This window comes from Capsella rubella, unplaced genomic scaffold, assembly GCF_000375325.1.
Source record: "Capsella rubella cultivar Monte Gargano unplaced genomic scaffold, Caprub1_0 scaffold_2, whole genome shotgun sequence".
Taxonomy (NCBI): domain Eukaryota; kingdom Viridiplantae; phylum Streptophyta; class Magnoliopsida; order Brassicales; family Brassicaceae; genus Capsella; species Capsella rubella.
In genome coordinates, this window is record NW_006238922.1 from 4,736,725 (window position 1) to 4,756,089 (window position 19,365).

Below are 19,365 nucleotides of genomic sequence, written 5' to 3' on the forward strand. Positions count from 1 at the left end.
TATCGCTTTTGATTTGGAAAGATCAAAGTTAAAACTATTTGACCGCAAATATAAGTAGTGAAATATGAGGTCAAATCAATTATTTTGAACCTTTCCGTATGCACCATCAATTTCCTAAACCGGGGTGTCACAGTTTACCCTCACGAACAGATCGCCGTGTCCTCACTAAGCCCCAAAATCGTCACCCCGATTCCACACTAGTCTAGGTTCGGCTCTGATATCACTGCCCCGACCGTTACCTCTTAGGGGCATCACATCCACTCCCGGACAGTGAGTCCACCCAAATCTGACAGCTAAGTGGGTACGCCCTAGAGGCTTTATAGACTTATTCGCCGACCCTACAAATACACATGTGATATTTTCTTAAGTGTTTTCCTCATTCACATAGTTTTGGCAATCATTTCTCGGAAGTTTACCTATCTTAAAACTACTCCACACTAGCTACAAGAATATTGACCTTTTGCAACGTCCTTATAACGATATCTAACAATATGATAGCATTATGCGAAGCGCTATATCATCGCCCTGAAGAAAAAGTAATAATCAAATATCCGGTTTGCAAAATTCCAAAAAGAAAGTAAAAAAAGAAAAGAAGTACCGTATGTGTTTTGACATTAGAAATAAAAACTTTAACTAGAACAAAAAAAATGCAAATTAAAAATAAAATTCAACAACCATGAATAAGTAACGACATGTATATAAATATTTACTACAACAAAGGTTGGTCTCTAAAATATACTTCAAAAATATTGATATAGATTATCGAATAAAATACAAAATCTATATTATCTAAAATTTAAAATAAATTTTATAAATCCGCGTTTTTACTCGGACCTTAGTAACTAAATAAATCTAGGTTTAAACAAAATTAAACTGGTTTAGGCCGTGAATAAGTAATCAAAGTATCAAACCCAAGTAATCGTTTTGCTAATATGTATTACTAAAACGATTCAGATCTTAACAATGCATAAAAATTAGAAAGGCCTCAAAAGTGGGTAGTCTTCAAGTAGTTCTATTTCTGTCAAAACGTCCTTCTTCTGTGGTGTCCAAAGTACCTCTAATGCCTGCAACATTTTGGTTTTACTTCTTTTATTTCCAAGACTAAACCATTTGATGACTAAGCAAGCTACGGATACAAAATGATTCTCTTACCAATATTTTGTTACTCTCGTATCGATCTGAGTTTATGTAAGGCTTCCTTCAGATCTCCAGTTCCTTTTATTGTTTGTAGTTTAAGTGTACCCTCTACAGCCACCAAGATATCATGAACAACACTTCCTGTTACACAAAGCTTTTTGCAAACTATATAATTGCTTTCGCTTTCTCGACTTGTTTATATAGCTAGCTGACTACACTATCCCACTAGACGTTTGAATTTGGAGTTTCTAAAAATTTACCACAATATATATTCATTGCTCAAACCGCTATCTCTGTGAATCTTTGAGTTTCGTATCTTTATGTTATTCACATTAATAAGTGTCTCCTCGTCAAATTTTCCCCGTTCTTTAACAAACAGTTGGTTAAATTGCTTCTCTCCTTCTTCTACACACTGCTTCACATCCACCTAAAAGTGCATGATTAGAGCCAAAGTGGTTAAGGTTCTGCACCCAACCATGTTAATGAAAAGAACGAGTAGACTTACAGATGAATAACAAGAGATGCAATAGTTCGGGTGCCTCAACAAAGCTAATGTTGCCTCTGAATTAAACGCATTAAACAAAAAAAAAATTTACAACTTTTTAAGTTTTGGTTATATAAAAAAACCATAGTACTCCCATAAGTAATACAACCTTGGTACTAAACATAAAAGAAAAAGTCATTTAACATATATATGAAGACGGTATAAGGGTGAAGTAAATCAATGAATATGTTACCGGTTAAAAGATAGATTAGACCCTTTGGTGTAGATGTACCTGCAGTTTCAGCAAGATGATAAAAATCTTGTTGTAAGGTCCTCGCCGAGCCTAGCAACCCCACCTGATAGAGATACATGTTGATACGAATAAACGAATTTGCAACAGAAGCATCATATATCCACTGAAAGATTTTGAGAGATCTTAAATTATATCTGTATTTGGTGATGACAGACTACTTCACTTATGAGAGAGAGAGAGATCACCTGTAGTCTTAGGACGCTAGTTTTCGGAGAATTGGTAAGAATGTCATTTTGTGACTGGTTTGAATTGATTTTAAAGACAAAATAAAACACAAAAGTGGCTGCAACTATCAGAGACAAGCTCCAATAATCTATTATTGGCCGAGCTGAGTCCTTGGGAGCTAATAACCGAGACCTCAGATCTCACAGTAGACGAGTAGTTCAAAGCTGATGGCGATGATTTTTGCGTAGGTTTATGAGTAGTTTAAAGGTGTATATGAGTAGTTTGAAGCTGATGACGATGAGTTTTGCGAGGGTGAATACGAGTAGCTTGAAGATGATGCCGATGATTTTTTTTTTTGAGGTTCTAGACGAGTATCTCGAAGCTGATGATGATGGCGACTGAGAAGACGGCGTAGAAGAAGATGAAGTATTAGACCTAGACGAGAAGGCACTACCGCCAGTTCTACCACCAGAAGCAGCCAAAGCCTACGATCACATAACAAAATGACACTGAGCATAAATACAGCGGCACTAACTGGTTTTTTAAAAGAATCTAACGTTTTCTTGATCTGAATCAAGATTTTGTAAAATGAAGTCTTCCACAAGTAAGAATGATTTGAATTGGTAGTGGATCTTACTTGTGCTTCAAAATAAGGAGATTGTTTGTATTTGACGGCGTTTTGGAGACGAAGAGAGTTTGATCGGAGTTGAGGTTTGGATGAGTAGAAATGAACATAAGGATGTTGCTTGTATGGGAAAGATGGATTCCATTGGAACGGTGTTATTTTCAGAATCGTAGAAGTAGCCACCATGGTGAAATTGTTTGATGCAGGAAAATGATGGCTAGGGTTTTTGCTGTTGTTTTCATTCGCTAGGTTTTATTTATCACTTGGAGGGAGACTTTTCTTTTTTTTTTTTTTAGTATTTTTGAAAGAAAATAAAAAAGAGAAAGGCCAATTTTGGCAGTTGGTAGGGGTGGGATAATAGTTCTCACCTTTTTTACTTTCTCACAAAATCCAGGTTCGAGTCCATTCCTTTTCAAAGACAAGCGTATATTTTGTAATGATGTCAAAAAAAAAACAGGTTATTTCATACAACATAGATTTTTAAAAAATGTAAAATAAAAAAGTTGTAATCATGAAAGACCAAAGTGGTGAAGCCCAAGATTACATACGTATCCTCCATTTTTGAAGCGGAAAATCGATAAGTGATTACATATGCCGACTCACAAAGAAGATATTTACCATAAAAGTAGATCCGTCACCAAGATTTGAGGGGCTACAAGCCAGAAAAAATTTGAGAGAGGAGAGATTGATTTGGTTTGGCTTTTGGTTTAAAACCGTTTGCTATTTAATTGGTTTAAATTTGGTAGAGTATTTTACTTAGGTGGTTAATGATTGTTTTGTAAACTGTAAACCGATGGTCGTGCGTAATTAGATGAGAACTATTATCTTATGGGGGATACATGAATATAGCTTTTGATTTGGAGAGATCTAAGTTAAAACTATTTGATCGCAAATATAAGTGGTGATATATGAGGTCAATTCAATTATTTTGAACCTCCACGAACAGATCGTAGTGTCCTCACTAATCCCCAAGACCGTCACCCCGATTACACAGTCGTCTAGGTTCGGTTCTGATATCACTGCCCCGACCGTCACCTCTTAGGGCCTACATCCACTCCAGACAATGGGTCCGCCCATATCTGACAGCCGGTTTGCTCCATCCGAGAGTTTATAAAGACTTATTTACCAACCCTACATATACACATGTGATATTTTCTTTTGTTTTTTCCTCACTCACATAGTTTTGGCAATCATTTCTCGGAAGTTCACCTATCTTAAAACTACTCCACACTAGCTACAAGAATATTGACATTCTGCAGCGTCCGTATAACGATATCTAACAATTTGATAGCATTATGCTAAGCGCTATATCATCGCCCGAAAGAAAAAGTAATAATCAAATATCCGGTTTGCAAAACTCCAAAAAGAAAGTTAAAAACAAAAGAAGTACCGTATGTATTAAAGAAAATTTAACATAAATTTTATAAACCCGCGTATTTACTCGGACCTTAGTAACTAAATAAATCTAGGTTTTAACAAAATTAAACTGGTTTAGGCCGTGAATAAGTAATCAAAGTATCAAACCCAACTAAGCTTTAGATCCCACGGTTTTGCTAATGATAGTAAAACGATTCAGATCTTAACAATGCATAAAAATTACAAAGGCCTCAAAAGTGGGTAGTCTTCAAGTAGTTCTCTTTCTGTCAAAACGTCCTTCTCGTTCTGTGGAGTCCAAAGTACCTCTACTGCCTGCAACATTTTGGTTTTACTTCTTTTATTTCCAAGACTAAACTATTTCATAATTAAGCAAGTTACGGATACAAAATGATTCTCTTACCAATATTTTGCTACTCGGTATCGATCCGAGTTTATGTAAGGCTTCCTTAAGATCTTCACTTCTCTTTATTGTCTGCAGTTTATATGTACCTTCTACAGCCACCAACATGGTTACCTGAACATGTACAAATATTAAACACACAAACCACAGTAGGAGCTATTTTCAAACTATATAATTGCTTTCGCCTTCTCGACCCGTTTATATAACTGTCTGGCTACATTATCGCACTAGACGTTTGAATTTGGAGATTCATAAAGTTTACCACAATATATTCATTGCTTAAACCACTAGCTTTCTGAATCTTTGAGCTTCGTATCTTTATGTTATTCACGTTAACTAGTGTCTCCTCGTCAAATTTTCCTCGTTCTTCAACCGAGAGTTGATTAAATTGCTTCTCTCCTTCTTCTAAACACTGCTTCAAATCCACCTAAACGTACATGATAAATAAAGAGTGGTTAAGGTTCTGCTACCATAGAATTACAATAAGAACCAGTATAGTAGACTTACTGATGAATAACAAGAGATGCAATAGTCCGGGTGTCTCAGCAAAGCTAATGTTGCCTCTGAATTGAATACAAAAGAGAACAAACATTTTTACAACTAAAATTCAACTTTTTACTATAAGATTTGAGAAGAACTTCAAGCTAAAATTTTCTGAGAATATAAAGAAAACATAGTAAAAATATTTGTAAATTTAACATTTTCACATAAAGATGATTAAATCAAGGAGTATCATGGTACCGGTTAAAACATAGCTTAGACCCTCTGGTGTAGTTGTATCTGCATTTTCAGCTAGATGATTAAAATCTTGTTGTAAATTTCTTGCTGAACCCAGCAACCCAACCTGAAAGAGATACATATACATATAAACGACTCTACAGCATAATCATAAGCCAATGAAAACTACTGAGAGAGCTTTTATAGCAAAATGATTTGGTCATGCTTTTTTGAATGTTACTTTTCCTAGTTTTTTTTTCTTAATTATTTGGTTATTTGTTTACTCTAGTATTCACCTAACATACCAGTCAAACCTAAAAATCATTATATAAAATTCTTAGAACTAAGTCCTTATGAGCAGAAGAGAGAGAGAGAGAGAGAGAGAGAGAGAGAGAGAGAGAGAGAGAGAGAGAGAGAGAGATCACCTGTAGTCTCAGGACACTAGTTTTCTGAGTATTGCTTATATTGTCACTCTCTGACATGTTTGCAATGGTTACTGAGACAATACCAAACGCTGTCAAACCTATCATAATCAGAGACAAGCTCGTATTGGATATTAGGGGCAGAGTCATGACCCGTGAGCTTAGAACCGAGAACTGGGAGCTCAGACGCGATTCAAAGTCGAAACTGATGACAATCGCCAAAACGGTGTAAACAAGTACCAACAGAATGATATCCATAGCCTCATGAATGCAAACAAGAGTTTAAACAAGTAGCTCCTAGCAAAGAACAATAGCCACAAGGGTATAATAAACAAGTATCTCGAAGCTGATGACGATCGCGAATAGCTTTCCGAGGGAGTATACAAGTAGCTCGAATATGATGGCGACGAGTAGCTAGAATATGATGGCGACGAGTTTTCTTCCCAGCTTTTAGACGATTTTTTTTTTGAGCTTCTAGACGAGTAGCTCGAAGATGATGATGATGATAGCGAACGAGAAGACGACGTAGAAGAAGAAGAAGAGGTGTTAGACCTAGACGAGAAGGCACTACCGCCAATTCTACCACCAGAGGCAGCCAAGGCCAAGTTACGATCACATAACAAAATCAGACTAAGCATAAATACAGCGGCACTAACTGGTTTTTTCAGAGAATCTAACGTTTTCTTGATCTGAACCAAGATTTTGCAAAGTGTCTTCTTCAACAACTGATCATGATTCGAGTCGGTATCGGATCTTACTTGAGCTTCAAACCAAGGAGATTGTTTGTATTTAACGGCGATTTGGAGACGAATTGATAGGAGTTGAGGTTTGGAGTAGAAATAAACATTGTTAGGACGTTGCTTGTATGGAAAAGATGGATTCCGATGAAACGGAGTTATTTTCAGAATCGTAGCAGTAGCCACCATGATCAAATTGTTCGATACAGAAAATTATGGCTAGGGTTTTTTTTTTTTGTTTTATTAATTCAGATCGCTAGGTTTTATTTATATTTATCAAAAAGGGAAACCGCAGTGAGAAACATTTTGGTGGGAGATTTTTCCTTTTTCTCTTTTTTTTTGTTTCAGTTTTTTATTTCTAACGAAATATAATTTTATTAATTAAGAATTAATATAGTCATGATACAATTGATTTCGAAGCCAAATTGGTAGACAAACACTAGTATAAAAAGAATTATTGGCTAAACAACCAAATATTGCTAAGAGATGTGCTGCTTTATTACAAATTCTTTTAAAAATACAAAAGTAATTGTAATAAAAGGATTTATCCAATGCAAAATATCAAAGATGATACCAAAAGATGGATTGCCAAAAGAACGAAGAATGGTAGTTCTATCAAGATGGATTGCCAAAAGAACGAAGAATGGTAGAAGATGGTCGAGACACCATCGATCCTGTCGAAAGCCAGACAAAATCGAAGAAAAGAAGATTGAAGCCAAACATAAAGGAAATTCTCAATGCACTACCAACGATAAGATGACTTGAAGATAGTTTATCAAAGAGTTGCCAAGTTTGTCGAAGAATTCTCACTAAGTATCGAAATGTCCGAACATGATCGAGAAAATTTCAAGAAGATCGAGAAATATCCGATTCTGTGTTTGTTCAGTGAACCTTTCACTCGACAACATTGCCACATGGCAAATTCTGACAAGAAAATATCTCGCATGGGAGAAGATTCAATGGATGCAATCGGACAGAATCATGTTTCTTCTCCATGACTGCCACGTGTCCGGCAGCGAGAGATGGCTTGTTCCGCCATACCCGAACCTGCACATGGCGTCTGCATGCGATTTCCGAAGCTAGCAATTTTTGCCAAAGCTAAAGGCTATAAATAGGAGCAGTGAACCGTCATTTGTGTTTGTTCGCCTAAACGACACGTCTCTCACTCTAAAAATTTCTCTCTCGCTCTTGAAAGTTTCACTCGAGAAACTTGCCCCTTGATCGAGCATTTTCTGCCGAAGGATCGAGAATCCGGTTGCCGGAATCAAGAGATCTGCTACCAAAGGTCGAAATAAGAAGAAGGAAAGATCGTGAGCTAGCCTCGGTGAGAGAAAGGAAGAAGTCGTCGATAAAAACACTATGAGTTGGATACAAATTGTGTGGGGTGCTGCATAAGTCTTCGGACTTTTGTACGCACCTATTGTGTGTTTTGCTTGCCTTTTCTTTTTGTAGAACTTGCATGATAGGCTTTATTTTCTGAAAAAATGAACTCGCATGCTTAAACAATCCGGCTTAATTACAAGATAGTACTTGCTAATATGACCAACTAAAATGAAACCGCATGTTAATCCGGATAGGTTTAGTTTCTTAAATATCACCGAGAACTATCACCTAGATTAATCACACACTTGCTTGCTTGCTTTGCTTTGTTTACTTGATGATTGCTTCATTTGCTTGCTTGCTTGCTTGTTTAATTATCTCTTCTAGTAATGATCTTATTTGTGTAGAATTTCTTTGCTTTTAGAGAGTCCTTAGTTTCAGATCTGTAGATTTGATTCTTAGGTTCGATAATCTGTTTCTTCGGCGATCGCGATGCGGGTCTCGAAGAGTTAACCTTTGTGGTTTCTCAGGTCTTGACCAGGATGCTTGGTCCCTAGCTCGCGACTAGCCCAAGATGTTGAATGACGATGCAACCAAGATGTTTCCTCCGATTGAATGCCTTCGTGGTTTCATCCCGAGATGATTTATAAAAAGGAACGGATCAGATTATCGAGAGTCTAGGGAGTGGAGTCTAGCGAGTCTTAGCTTAAGTCGAGTCTAGTTTAGTCTAGTCGAGTCTTGTAGTTTGTCTTGCTTGTCTTGCTTGTTTGCTTTCTATGCTTCCGCTAACGCTTTTCTTACCTTGTTTCTTTTGGGGTTTGGGGGGGGGGGGGGGAAATTGCATGGTAGCTTGGGGGTATCCGGCTCACTGAGTAATACTAGATTACTTAAAGCTCATTTTTTTGCCAGTTTATTCTTAAGGAGTCTAGACCGTAGCAAACAATTGGAGCCGGATTTAGAATATTTTCATGTCTTTGCAAAATATTACTCTTCTATTATGTATTATTTTCTCGATGGATCCAACTTTTAAATGCTTTAGTAACTTGTTTTGTAAAACTTTATAAGTAATAAAAGGAAGTTTTGGGGAAAAAACTATGGTGTTTCGAGCTGATATAACTCCACTTCCATCGGTCATGTCCGGGCCGGTGGGAGTGCACAACTCTCGTCCGCGTCGGCCGAAGGGTTGCAAGGCCTGGACGCATCGACCGGGCGAAGAGGGACAACTGGTCTCGGACGCATTTGGCTCGGGGATCCTACCTCGCCTGTATCCTACCGGGGGAACCTCAGCTGGGCGCGTTTGGCCATGCTCTCAGTAGCGTCCTTTCGGGTCGTCCATCGGCTCGTCCGGCCGAGGGACGGTTTGGGGGCGTTATAGTTGCTCTCAAATAAAACATCACGATAACCCTTCATTCATACATGATGCATTACAGCCAAAAGGGCTTTTGCTTCAGCCTCAAGTGGGAAAGACAAATTTGGAAGTAGTGAGGAGCCCAATGATGTACTGTGCCCTCATGATCTCTTATGATCCAACATTGGTAGTTCGATAAGTATATTGATCATATGTTGCAGCTACATTACACTTTACTATAGGATACGATGGGTTATTCCATTTATGTTGTATAGGTACCACAAGTGGACTTGGTTCTATCGTAACTGGTTCATAAATTGTTGCCCTAATCCATTCTTCAACATCCTCTTTCACTCTTATAATTACATTGGAATGACTTATTTGACTTCTATTAAAAGATAAGTCATTTCTTGATTTCCAAAGATGCCAAAGTAACCAAATAGGTAGTAATTTTTGTTCTTTAGTTATTCTCGGTGAAATTTGAAACCACAAAATGTATGAAATATGCTCTTCATAAGGTTTATTTCTCGAAAAAAGTGAGACTAAAGGTGTGGACGAAAGATGCCAAATTGTTTTAGAAAAAGACAATTAATTAAAGACATGTTGGATATCTTCATCAACTAGACCACAACAAAGGCAAGTCGGATTTAAATGCATTCCACGAGTATTTAGTCTGCCATTTGTAGCTATCGCACGAGAGAATTCGCTTGGTTAAATGGGTGAATCTGATGCGATGTATGAATCTCGTTGTTGCTAATTGATGATGTGAACTGCATACCTGGTTGATTATGTGTGTTTAACCAATTGTGTTGGCATGGAGACCTAGATCATCCTCTCGAGCCTTCAATGAGATTCCAAGGTTAGCTGTCTGCCTTGTGGTTATTGCGCTTGTGTTCTTAGCCTTCTATTGTGGTGTAGATGGTTAGAGATGGAGTTGCTGGTCGTGGTGTTGCCTCATGTAGCGATACGAGAGTGGACCGGGGTGCTACGGCCAAGCATATCAGCGATTCTCAGTCGTATCAAGAGGGATCCTTGGGAGATGCTAGTGTAAGTGCCGTTGGAACCGGTTTGCCCGCAGACGGTACTGGTCTACTTAGGAACCCGGTCGGGGGCTATTCCAGCAGGTGGGGCCCAGGGTCATAATGATTGTATTGCGGATCTACTGAAACAGATTTTGGAGCGGTTACCGGGAGCGGTACCAGCGTAGGCTCGAATTGGACCGCCAAGGGTGGCGGAACTGCAGCCTGTTGGGCCAGGTGGGCCCGATGTGCAGTCCGGTGTCGGGTTGTACAACCAGAGGGAGTAGGTGCGGTTATCGAGCAGCCGTACTATCTGCGGATGATGGAGCAGCTGTAGAGGTTCGAGATGTCCATGTTCTTTGGGGGCTCCGATCCTGCTGTAGTAGATGAGTGGCGGGTGAGATTAGAGCGGTACTTCCAATCGATGAGGTGCCCGGAGGCGTACAAATAGGACACGATAATCTTCCATGTGTAGTCCATCCGTATAACATGCCATATGCAAGGAAATCGCTGATAGTCCACAAAATGCTTGTTTTAAGGTTGAAGTTTTGATCTAAGGAGACATCGTATGCCTCAACTCCGTTATCCCATGTATTTTAAATCCTCGATTAGTGGTTGGAGGAAAACATCAAGACTAGCTCGTGGATAATTTGGTCATGAATTATGAATTGTTATAAAACAAATATTCACTCCTCATGCATTATCAAGAGGCAAATTATATGGAGTCAAGATCACTGGCCACAACAAATGATGTTTGGACATCCCAAAAGGATTGAAACCATTTCTACATAGTCCAAGATAAACATTTATGCAGTTCGCTTGTAAATGAGGGATGCAAGTGCTTAAAATTCTTCCAGTCAGCCGCATCTGATGGATAACACATTACTCCTTCTTCTGAATCATGCTCAGCATGCCATCTCATAGAAGCTGAAATCTTCATGGATTGGTACATTCTCTTCAGTCTATCTCCAATGGGTAAGTACCACATCTTACTATATGGTATTCTTGTTCTTCGTTTACAAACCTTATACCTTGGTTTTCCGCAAAACTTTCAATGCTCCAAGTTATGATCTTCTTTCCAGAAGAGCATACAATTATCTATACATACATCAGTAGTATAGTATGCAATCCTAGCTTTCGCATCAATGTCTCGGTCTCGTAATATGAACCAATTGCGAGATTACCTTCTGGTAAAAACTCCGTAAACAATTCTGCCCATGGATCTATGCAAGCTTCAGACAAATGGTTCATGCTTCGAACTGCTAACGATAATTGCGATTGACATACCCGACATCCATCATAAATTAGAGTATTGGCAGTAGCTAACATATCATAGAACCATTTCATTTCTTGGGTGGATTCTTCATGAACATGATCTGTATTGAACCATGAAATGCATCATTAACCATCTCAGCATATACATTATGCCCATCAAAACCTATTGGTTCATTAGTTCCCTCCCCATGATCAAATCCTATTGTATCAAGACTAGTATAATCTGGATTATCAGCATAGAGAATACTATTTTAATCTTCATCATGTTCATACCATACATAATAATTCACCATAAATCCTCTACTTAGTAAATGACTAGATATTGTGCTAGGTTTCCACAATTTCGAATTCGCACATACTACACAAGGACAATAACACATACCTCTTTTGTTTTATGCATTATTACTCTCAAATTCGAAGAACTGTTCCACATCAGCCAAATATCCTGTCGAAAGACGATTAGTTCCATGATCGATCTAGCTGTACATTCATTCTCGTGGAAGATAATTCCACATCGTTTTCTCTCCACTCTTTTTTTCTCCCTTCTCTCTTCTTTCCTTCCTTCTCGCTCTTCTTCTATTACTCACTTTGAGTTTGGATACTGAAGAAATAAAGAAGCGTTTGATTATATACGCGATTTTTTGCGACCACTTCTAAAAGAGTCGCAAAAATTCGTTACAACAACACATTTTTAACGTTTTCAAACAACTGTTGCCAACTTATTTGCGATAAAAACTAATGGTGTTGCAATAGTTTGCCCAAACTTTCACATTTCCAACGTTTGTAACAACATTTTACTACCACTTTGCCTATAATCTATGACTACTACTTGAAGTTGCAAATACTTCGCTGTTTTGTGACTGGTTTGCGACTATTACTTCTAACTATTAAAAGAGTCGCAAACTAGTCGCTCAGAGCGACTCTTTGCCAACTACTCTAGTTTAGTCGCGAAATAGTAGCCAATGAGACGCGAATATGATACTATTTCGAGACTTTAAATGTTTGTCGTTAATTATCGACGGTTATCAACTGGATATGCCATAGTCGTTGATGTGTCTTTAAATTTTCACAACATCGTCGCTCGTTTTTGCGACTGAAAAAAGAATCACAACATGTAGGCCCAAAACGCAGTTTTTCGTGTAGGATCCCAATTGGTTTTGTTGTTTTAAGTGTAAAGAGACTATTTTTGGTCTATTATGTATTTTAACGATGGACATCCGTAACTAATATATTTATTTTAATGATTATTTAATAAATTTATAATTTAACTATGAAAACCTCGTGTTTTATATTCGTTATGGTTGTTGAGTGAAGTGGGTTTTGTCCGAACCAACACAATTCCTGTTCTCGGTAAAGGGTTGGCAAGCCTAATACCGAGAATGTGAGGGACGGGTACTATGGATTGACTGACCGGGTATGTTAGCTTTGTGTTTGATACTTGGTTGGATTGTCCGTAGTGTATGTCAGTGACATTGTCGGGCCGTCTATTGTCTGTAGATTTGTTCGGGGATGTTAAAAAGGTGGTCTTAGCGCAAGGTTTACGGTGCTGGTAACAACAATTGTTTTTCAAATGTTTTGTCGAGTATATAAAGAGTTGCACTAACAACTAGGATAAACTGGGTGTTCCAAGTGTTTAGATAATTTAAATTTAGGACTTACCTTTTTGGATTGGATGCAGATGACGCCGAGACGTGTTAGGATTCATACTACTCGACCATGGGAACTGCTAAGAGGTACCGGAAATACTAGCCGTTATAGTGTGAGTGAGTACAGTTCAGAAGATTCTGTGATTCTTCCATCGAGACTGACCCTTCTGAGGATCTGGAAAAATTCAGTGATGATGAGGATGGAGATTAGATAATTATAGCGATCGAAGATCAAATTAATGAGGAATCGGAGTCTTTAGAAGAGACTATGTCTAGATGGATACCACTTACAGATTACTTTGAAGGCTCCGACACTTTGGTTCATGCAACCTTGATTCCATTGAGTGGGTTCGGCAAAGTTCCAACATCGGACATGATCGTGTTGACGGATGGTTTAGAAGGTATGCATGGAAATGGATTTGTGGATATGGAGAGTGAATAATTTGTGGGAAGGTGATCAGTTCGTTTCTGACAATGCGCAAAGGGGTGAAGTGAGCAATATGTTACACAGCTCGGATTTTTTCATGTACTAGCCTTCGAAGTATGGGATACCACGACAAGCGTTGGCTTATAACATGTTGCCACCCGATGATGTATTCGCGACTCCGTAGGACCGCCGACTCTGGAACATGGAATGGATCCTCACCATACAACGAAGTACTCTAGAACTACTTGATCAAGATGCCAGAGCTGCCAACTCGATATGCACAAGAGATGTATGGTAAAGAGAGGGATCAAGAGGTACCAGTTCTGTTGAGTGAGGGAGATGACTCGCGAAGAGTTCCTAGGTACCATACGGGATGGAACAACCTCGATGGCCTCAATCATCGATAATTTGTTGGCGAATGGTGTATTTGTCGAAGCACCAATTCGAATGCTCGAGAACAGTATAGTCCGAGGAACTAGGAAGAGGTCAGTAACTCTGGAAGATGATGATGATAATATTCCAAGAGTTCCATTGATTTTGTCACCATACTGCTTCACGTGTGGCCAAGAGGGTCAATACCTTAGAGAATGTCAATACGTGAGGAGCTATCGCCCATACTCGCGACCAAGTGTCATTTGCTTTGCGTGGACCATCGTGTCCACGAGCGAAGTTGGAAGTTGATACATGTCAGTCAAGTTGTAATACTAACAAGTACTCGAAGAAGAAGAAGAAGAAGAATATTCCCCTTAGAATATGTAACCTTTTTTAAACCTCATGACCGAAAGGGTCTGTGAAGGTAATTAGTTTGGGTTCTAAACTCTATGCCCACATGTTAATATAGCCAAGGCATGGTTTGTAACTTTGACCTTCAAGAGGAACTTTAAGGATCGTTGAAGTAACTTTGACCGTTTGGAAGAGGAGACAAATTCTTTATCACTTAGGAATAAGAAGTGATCTAGAATTTTATTACCTCGGAAAGGAAGAGAAGAACAGAGGGACTAAAGAATCGGTAATGCAAAATTTCCATCGAAAGGAAATGATGAGGAATCCTAAAATGAAGGTCGAGATGATCGGTAAAAAGTTATCGAGAAATTGTTAGAATTAAGAGGTTAGTTATCGTTAATTTAAGGAGATCATTTAAGTCTTTGTGACTAATGACTGAAATTATCGAGAATTATTAAATAAATTCTAGCGATTGATAAGAGAGAACAGTGCGTGCGATAAGGGACCAGATGGTTGAGACTTCAAAATTTCAAAACGTGAAGAAACAGAGCAAACCAAGTGAATGTCGGTTTAGATTAAGTGTTTAAAGGTACGAATATCGAGAAAGATTCTTCGGCCAACTTCCATGTTTTGGGGGAGCATGTCTTATCACCAAAGTATCGCCATATTTTGGGAACTATGTGACGAGGGTTGGATAGCTCCGCCATGTGTCACCAGAAAACCGCCATTTATCACCAGAAAACCGCCATGTGTCACCGGAAAACCTCGTATTTTATATTTGTGATGGTTGTTGAGTGCAATTGGGTTTTTTCCGAACAACGCAAGCCTTGTATCGTGAATGGGAGGGACATGTATTATAAATGGACTGACCGGGTACGTTAGCTTTGTGTGTGTTACTTGGTCAGATCGTCCGTAGTGCTCGTTAGTGACACTCTTGGGCCGTCTATTGTCCGTAGATTGGTTCGGGGGTGTTATATCAACCTCCAAAACTAAAAAATCCCCACCAAAATTTTCTTTCCAATTTGTGAGTTCAAAAACCTTCCAACACAAACGGCTCAAGAACTCCATGGAACAGCCACTAAATCTAAAAAGCCTCTAACCCTAAAATATAAAATCAAACGAATCCAAAGCTTCAAAAGAAGGAAATCAACCTCAATTTCATTAAAACAATCCAAAAACACCAAAACACACCCCAATCCATCACTGCGATTTTCTCTTAATAAATTAAAACCCATTAAGCGAGAAGACCAAATTCAGGCCCTTAAACATGGGAGGATCAAGGAATTACACCCCTAGATCTAAGGAATTAATCAAAGAAATTAATCAAAGCTAAGCGAAGCTATAGACAAATGAATGAACAAAGAAAAAAAAACATAAAACGTGCCATAGTAGCTGTGGGAGCTAACTTGTACTAGAAGCTAGCCGACCAAAGATGTTATAGAAACAACCCATGTCAGAAGATAAGCCGACTAAGGTCCTTCAAAAGGACCAAACAACGTCGAAAGAGAAACGGGACATCACAAATGAGAGCCATATGATTCCGGTTGAGATCTGGCCAAACAACGATAAGACCTCCACCGTTGATGCCGGAAGAGAAAACGGACTTGCCCTCTCTAAAAAGTCTAGAGGGAGAAGAGAGAGAATTTGGTAAAAATGTGGACATTTGAACCGAAAGAACATACTGATTTTAAACAAACAAATATCTAGGTTTTAACCAAAAGTATGAGACCTTCTACATCGGTAAATCTTCTTAAATAAGGTTCTCACTTAAATAATATTCGTATTTAAATATAATATTTTTATTCAAAATATTAGCTTGGAAGCAAGTGTCTTAGGGTATATCAAAGTATTTGTTTTGAGACACTCTTGGTGTTTGTCTTTTTTTCCTAATTAGTGAGATCAGTGATGGATCTAGAATATATTTGAAAATAGACTGGTTAAATTAAAAAAAAAATTATTTACTACTGTACCATTCAATCCGGCCACGCAAAGGTGAAGTAGAAAGAAAATGAGTATCATATCTTTAAAGAAATTAGGCTATAATCGGTTAGGGATTGGTTTTTTAATGCTCAACAATATTAGTTTTTTTGTAATAAAATAAATTAAATTTTGCTAAGATTGCCTACATGCAAAACAAAGACCAAAAAAAGCTCAAGGATAAGGTTAATATTTTATATTTTAGAGAATATTAACGGGAAAATTCCATAAAAATTCTCCGTCTAATTTTAATTTGGAAGTTGAATACGTAATGTTATTTGATTGGAAACAAAATACATGGTTTATTAATTTGTTGTCTATTAATACATCAAGTATATAAAAATTGTCGAATCGAAGAAACCGCTTAACAAAATATAATCGGATTGACGGAATCACTAAACCGAGGTTAATGGAATTACACTAAACTTAGGGTTTATCGATCCCAATTCGATTTGGGGTAATAGCAAAGGACAATGCAGTCTTTGGATAACCCCAAATTACCCGTGTGCTTAGGGGCCAAAAAATAAATTTGGGAAGGTATATGTTGGTTTGGGTATATAAAAGAGGAGTGGGATTTAGATTTTACAATTAAATGAGATTACATGTCGGTTCTGATTTACAAATGAAAATAAAGTTAGATTTTACAGTTAATATATGTTTATTTGGTATTACGAATAGGAATTAGAGTTTAGATTTTATAATTAAACAGGATTATGTGTCAGTTTATGTTTGATTAAATTAATAATTTTCTTAGGACCCTCTGTCAGTTACGAGTATGGTAACCTAGACATGTACAACACCTCATGTCAAACAATTGATTGTAACAAAAGTGCAACAACCTACTACATACTTGTTCTTTGTTTCGTTTTTTTTGTCGGTCAAACATGCTTGTTTAACTATATATGAAACATATGTTATCAATAAACAAGTTCCTTAAAAACGTGTTTGTAATTAAAAAAAACAAAAAAACACATTTGTTGTCCATTGTACATTGTTGTAAAAACGGGTTTGTATTAAAAAAAACAAAAAAACACATTTGTTGTACATTTGTTACAACAAAAAAACACATTTGTTCTACAATTAAAAAAAAACATGAAAATTATATGGACATTGAGAGAGGAAATCAGTCAAAAAAAAAACCCTCGAGAGAAAAGAAGGAAGGCGATGGCGGCGGATCTAGGTTAACTAAGGTTTGTGATGGAGATTGGTTATCGGTTGATCTGGGCAATCAATCTGGTGGATTATGGGGAGATTGGGGATCCTAAGGTTACAATCACGAGGAGAAAAGAGTGCATCTTCGAAGGAATTTGGAGGATAGGGGGATGGCTCGTTTATGGCAGTGAGATTTATTTTTCCATGTCTGTGGGGGGAGGGAATCGGATCTGTGATTGGGTACTTGCAATCGCGGAGATATGGTTCACGGAGACTGACAGATCAAGTTAAGTGGATTCGACTCAAATTCAGAAAGTGGATCCGGATTCGGTGTTCTTTATGGGAAGTAAGGAAATCATACCCAGCGATGAAAGCGGATATGGGAGCGACCATGGATGATTTGCAAAAGATTGGGGAGTTAATGCGGATTCGATTGTGGGATTGGTGGTTCAACTATGAAAACTATTTAAAGGCAATACATGGAGTTCTCTGGCTTCACTACACTTCTTTAAACTTCTTATTCGTCTTTCGCATTTTTCTCACGAGGAGTGATTCTTTGATCTCGGTTGCAGATACAATGGCTCAAAGCGGTCTGGTGAAGGTTGGTGCCTCAGGGAAGAAGTCGGTGGAGATGATCACAAAGAGGAAGATCAAAATACCATTTTTTGATAATTCGGTGCTCATTCGAGGTTACTCCAAGACGGTTATTGGAAGGTGTATAAACCCTCGCAAGCAAGATTTGAAGACTTTGCTGTTTATGCTGCCGCGGATTTGGCAATTGGAGGGCAAGATTGCTGGTGCGGATCTCGTGTTGGGGAAGTTCCAGTTCGATTTTGATAATGAGGAGTGATGTCTATGGTTTTTAATGGTTTTTGAGCTTTGTTTCTAGGATAGTTTTATGCATTTCTCATCTTATTTAGTGTGTTTAGGTTGCATTTTTGCATTTGTTGAGTTTTATTAGGTACTTGGAGTTTTAAGGAGTTCATGGAGCACAAATGGAGTAAAAGATCGAGTTTTGGAGTCAAAATTGGATCAACCATGGTTGAAGAACAAGAGAAGGGAAGGAAGAGAATGACAACCGACCAAGCGGTCGGTTAGGAGGTCGGTTGAGTCGATCCCGAGAGCTTCTGTCCGAGATCAACCGACCGATCAACCGATCGGTTGAGTTTCCATCACATGACAACCGACCGTTCGCTCGGTTGAGAGGTCGGTTGCCACATACCCGAGAGCTTCTGTCCAAGATCAACCGACCGATCAACCGATCGGTTGAGTTTCCATCACATGACAACCGACCGTTCGCTCGGTTGAGAGGTCGGTTGCCACATACCCGAGAGCATCTGTCCAAGAGCAATCGACCGATCAACCGATCGGTTGGCTTCAGCGAGTCAACCGACCGACCAGTCGATTGGTAGGTCGGTTGAAGGTTATAAAATTGCAAAAATCCGGTTTACCCGGTTATCTCCGGTTTGTTTCGGTTTAATGTCATGTTTTCTATAAATTCTCTAATCCCAATTGGGAATAGGGGATGCTTTTGTTTTTAGGGTTTTAAGAAAGATTAAGGTTCTCTTTTAGATCTTGTATTTGAATCTTCAAGTTTTAATATAAGTACTTCCTTCTTCCCTTAATCTACTCTCTTTCTTAATGATTTCACAAAGAATAATCAATTTCTATTGTGTAATCATAACGACTAGTGAGTAAATTTTTTAGAGTCTTTGAGCTGTGGTAGATCTAGGTTGATTTAGTGTAGGGTTATGGAGCTTAGGGTTAGATTTATGTTTATTCTTGCTTAATGGTTGTTTAACATGCTAGAAAAACATTGATCAAGTTGTTTCTAGATCTTAGGGAATTCATGCCCGGAAGGTGTTTGATGAATTTCCCCAACCAAAAACCTTTAAGATCTTTACATTCCTAGCCTTTGAAAATTGTTGATTAGGGTGTTTAGAGGCTATTTAGACTTGTTTGAATGCTCATTAATTGATTGATTGCCATTTGACAAATGTTGATTATTGATTGATTAGTGTAGGGATTAGCATCATGGAATTGGGTTAGTCTAATTAAGAGTTCTATGCCAAAGGATAATGCTTGTTTAAGTGATTTGCTA

The 19,365-nt window shown here is 38.1% G+C and overlaps 2 protein-coding genes across 2 annotated transcripts; both read right to left on the reverse strand.

The window, feature by feature from the left end:
• Window positions 1–974: 974 nt before the first annotated feature.
• On the reverse strand, window positions 975–2,910 carry LOC17894540. Its single transcript, XM_023788444.1, has 8 exons — window positions 2,737–2,910; window positions 2,420–2,584; window positions 2,120–2,269; window positions 1,875–1,977; window positions 1,643–1,698; window positions 1,401–1,564; window positions 1,167–1,274; window positions 975–1,086 (listed from the first exon to the last, which is right to left on the reverse strand). Exons 1-8 carry the CDS (start codon window positions 2,908–2,910, stop codon window positions 975–977), a joined length of 1,032 nt encoding a protein of 343 aa, XP_023644212.1.
• A 1,410-nt stretch (window positions 2,911–4,320) lies between these two features.
• Window positions 4,321–6,566, reverse strand: LOC17894239. Its single transcript, XM_023788445.1, has 7 exons — window positions 6,121–6,566; window positions 5,644–5,845; window positions 5,243–5,345; window positions 5,009–5,064; window positions 4,764–4,928; window positions 4,502–4,615; window positions 4,321–4,413 (listed from the first exon to the last, which is right to left on the reverse strand). Exons 1-7 carry the CDS (start codon window positions 6,564–6,566, stop codon window positions 4,321–4,323), a joined length of 1,179 nt encoding a protein of 392 aa, XP_023644213.1.
• Window positions 6,567–19,365: the final 12,799 nt, after the last annotated feature.

Bases quoted from the DNA above. Each gene is read 5' to 3' on its own strand.
- LOC17894540 (XM_023788444.1), bottom strand. From the start codon at position 2,910: ATGGTGGCTACTTCTACGATTCTGAAAATAACACCGTTCCAATGGAAT. The intron at 1,699-1,874 runs GTAACATATTCA...CGTTTAATTCAG, and splicing joins TCTAATCTATCTTTTAACCG to AGGCAACATTAGCTTTGTTG. The intron at 1,275-1,400 runs GTGGTAAATTTT...TGTAACAGGAAG, and splicing joins TTGAGCAATGAATATATATT to TGTTGTTCATGATATCTTGG.
- LOC17894239 (XM_023788445.1), bottom strand. From the start codon at position 6,566: ATGGTGGCTACTGCTACGATTCTGAAAATAACTCCGTTTCATCGGAAT. The intron at 4,929-5,008 runs GTAAGTCTACTA...ATGTACGTTTAG, and splicing joins GCATCTCTTGTTATTCATCA to GTGGATTTGAAGCAGTGTTT. The intron at 4,414-4,501 runs GTAAGAGAATCA...AAAATGTTGCAG, and splicing joins TACCGAGTAGCAAAATATTG to GCAGTAGAGGTACTTTGGAC.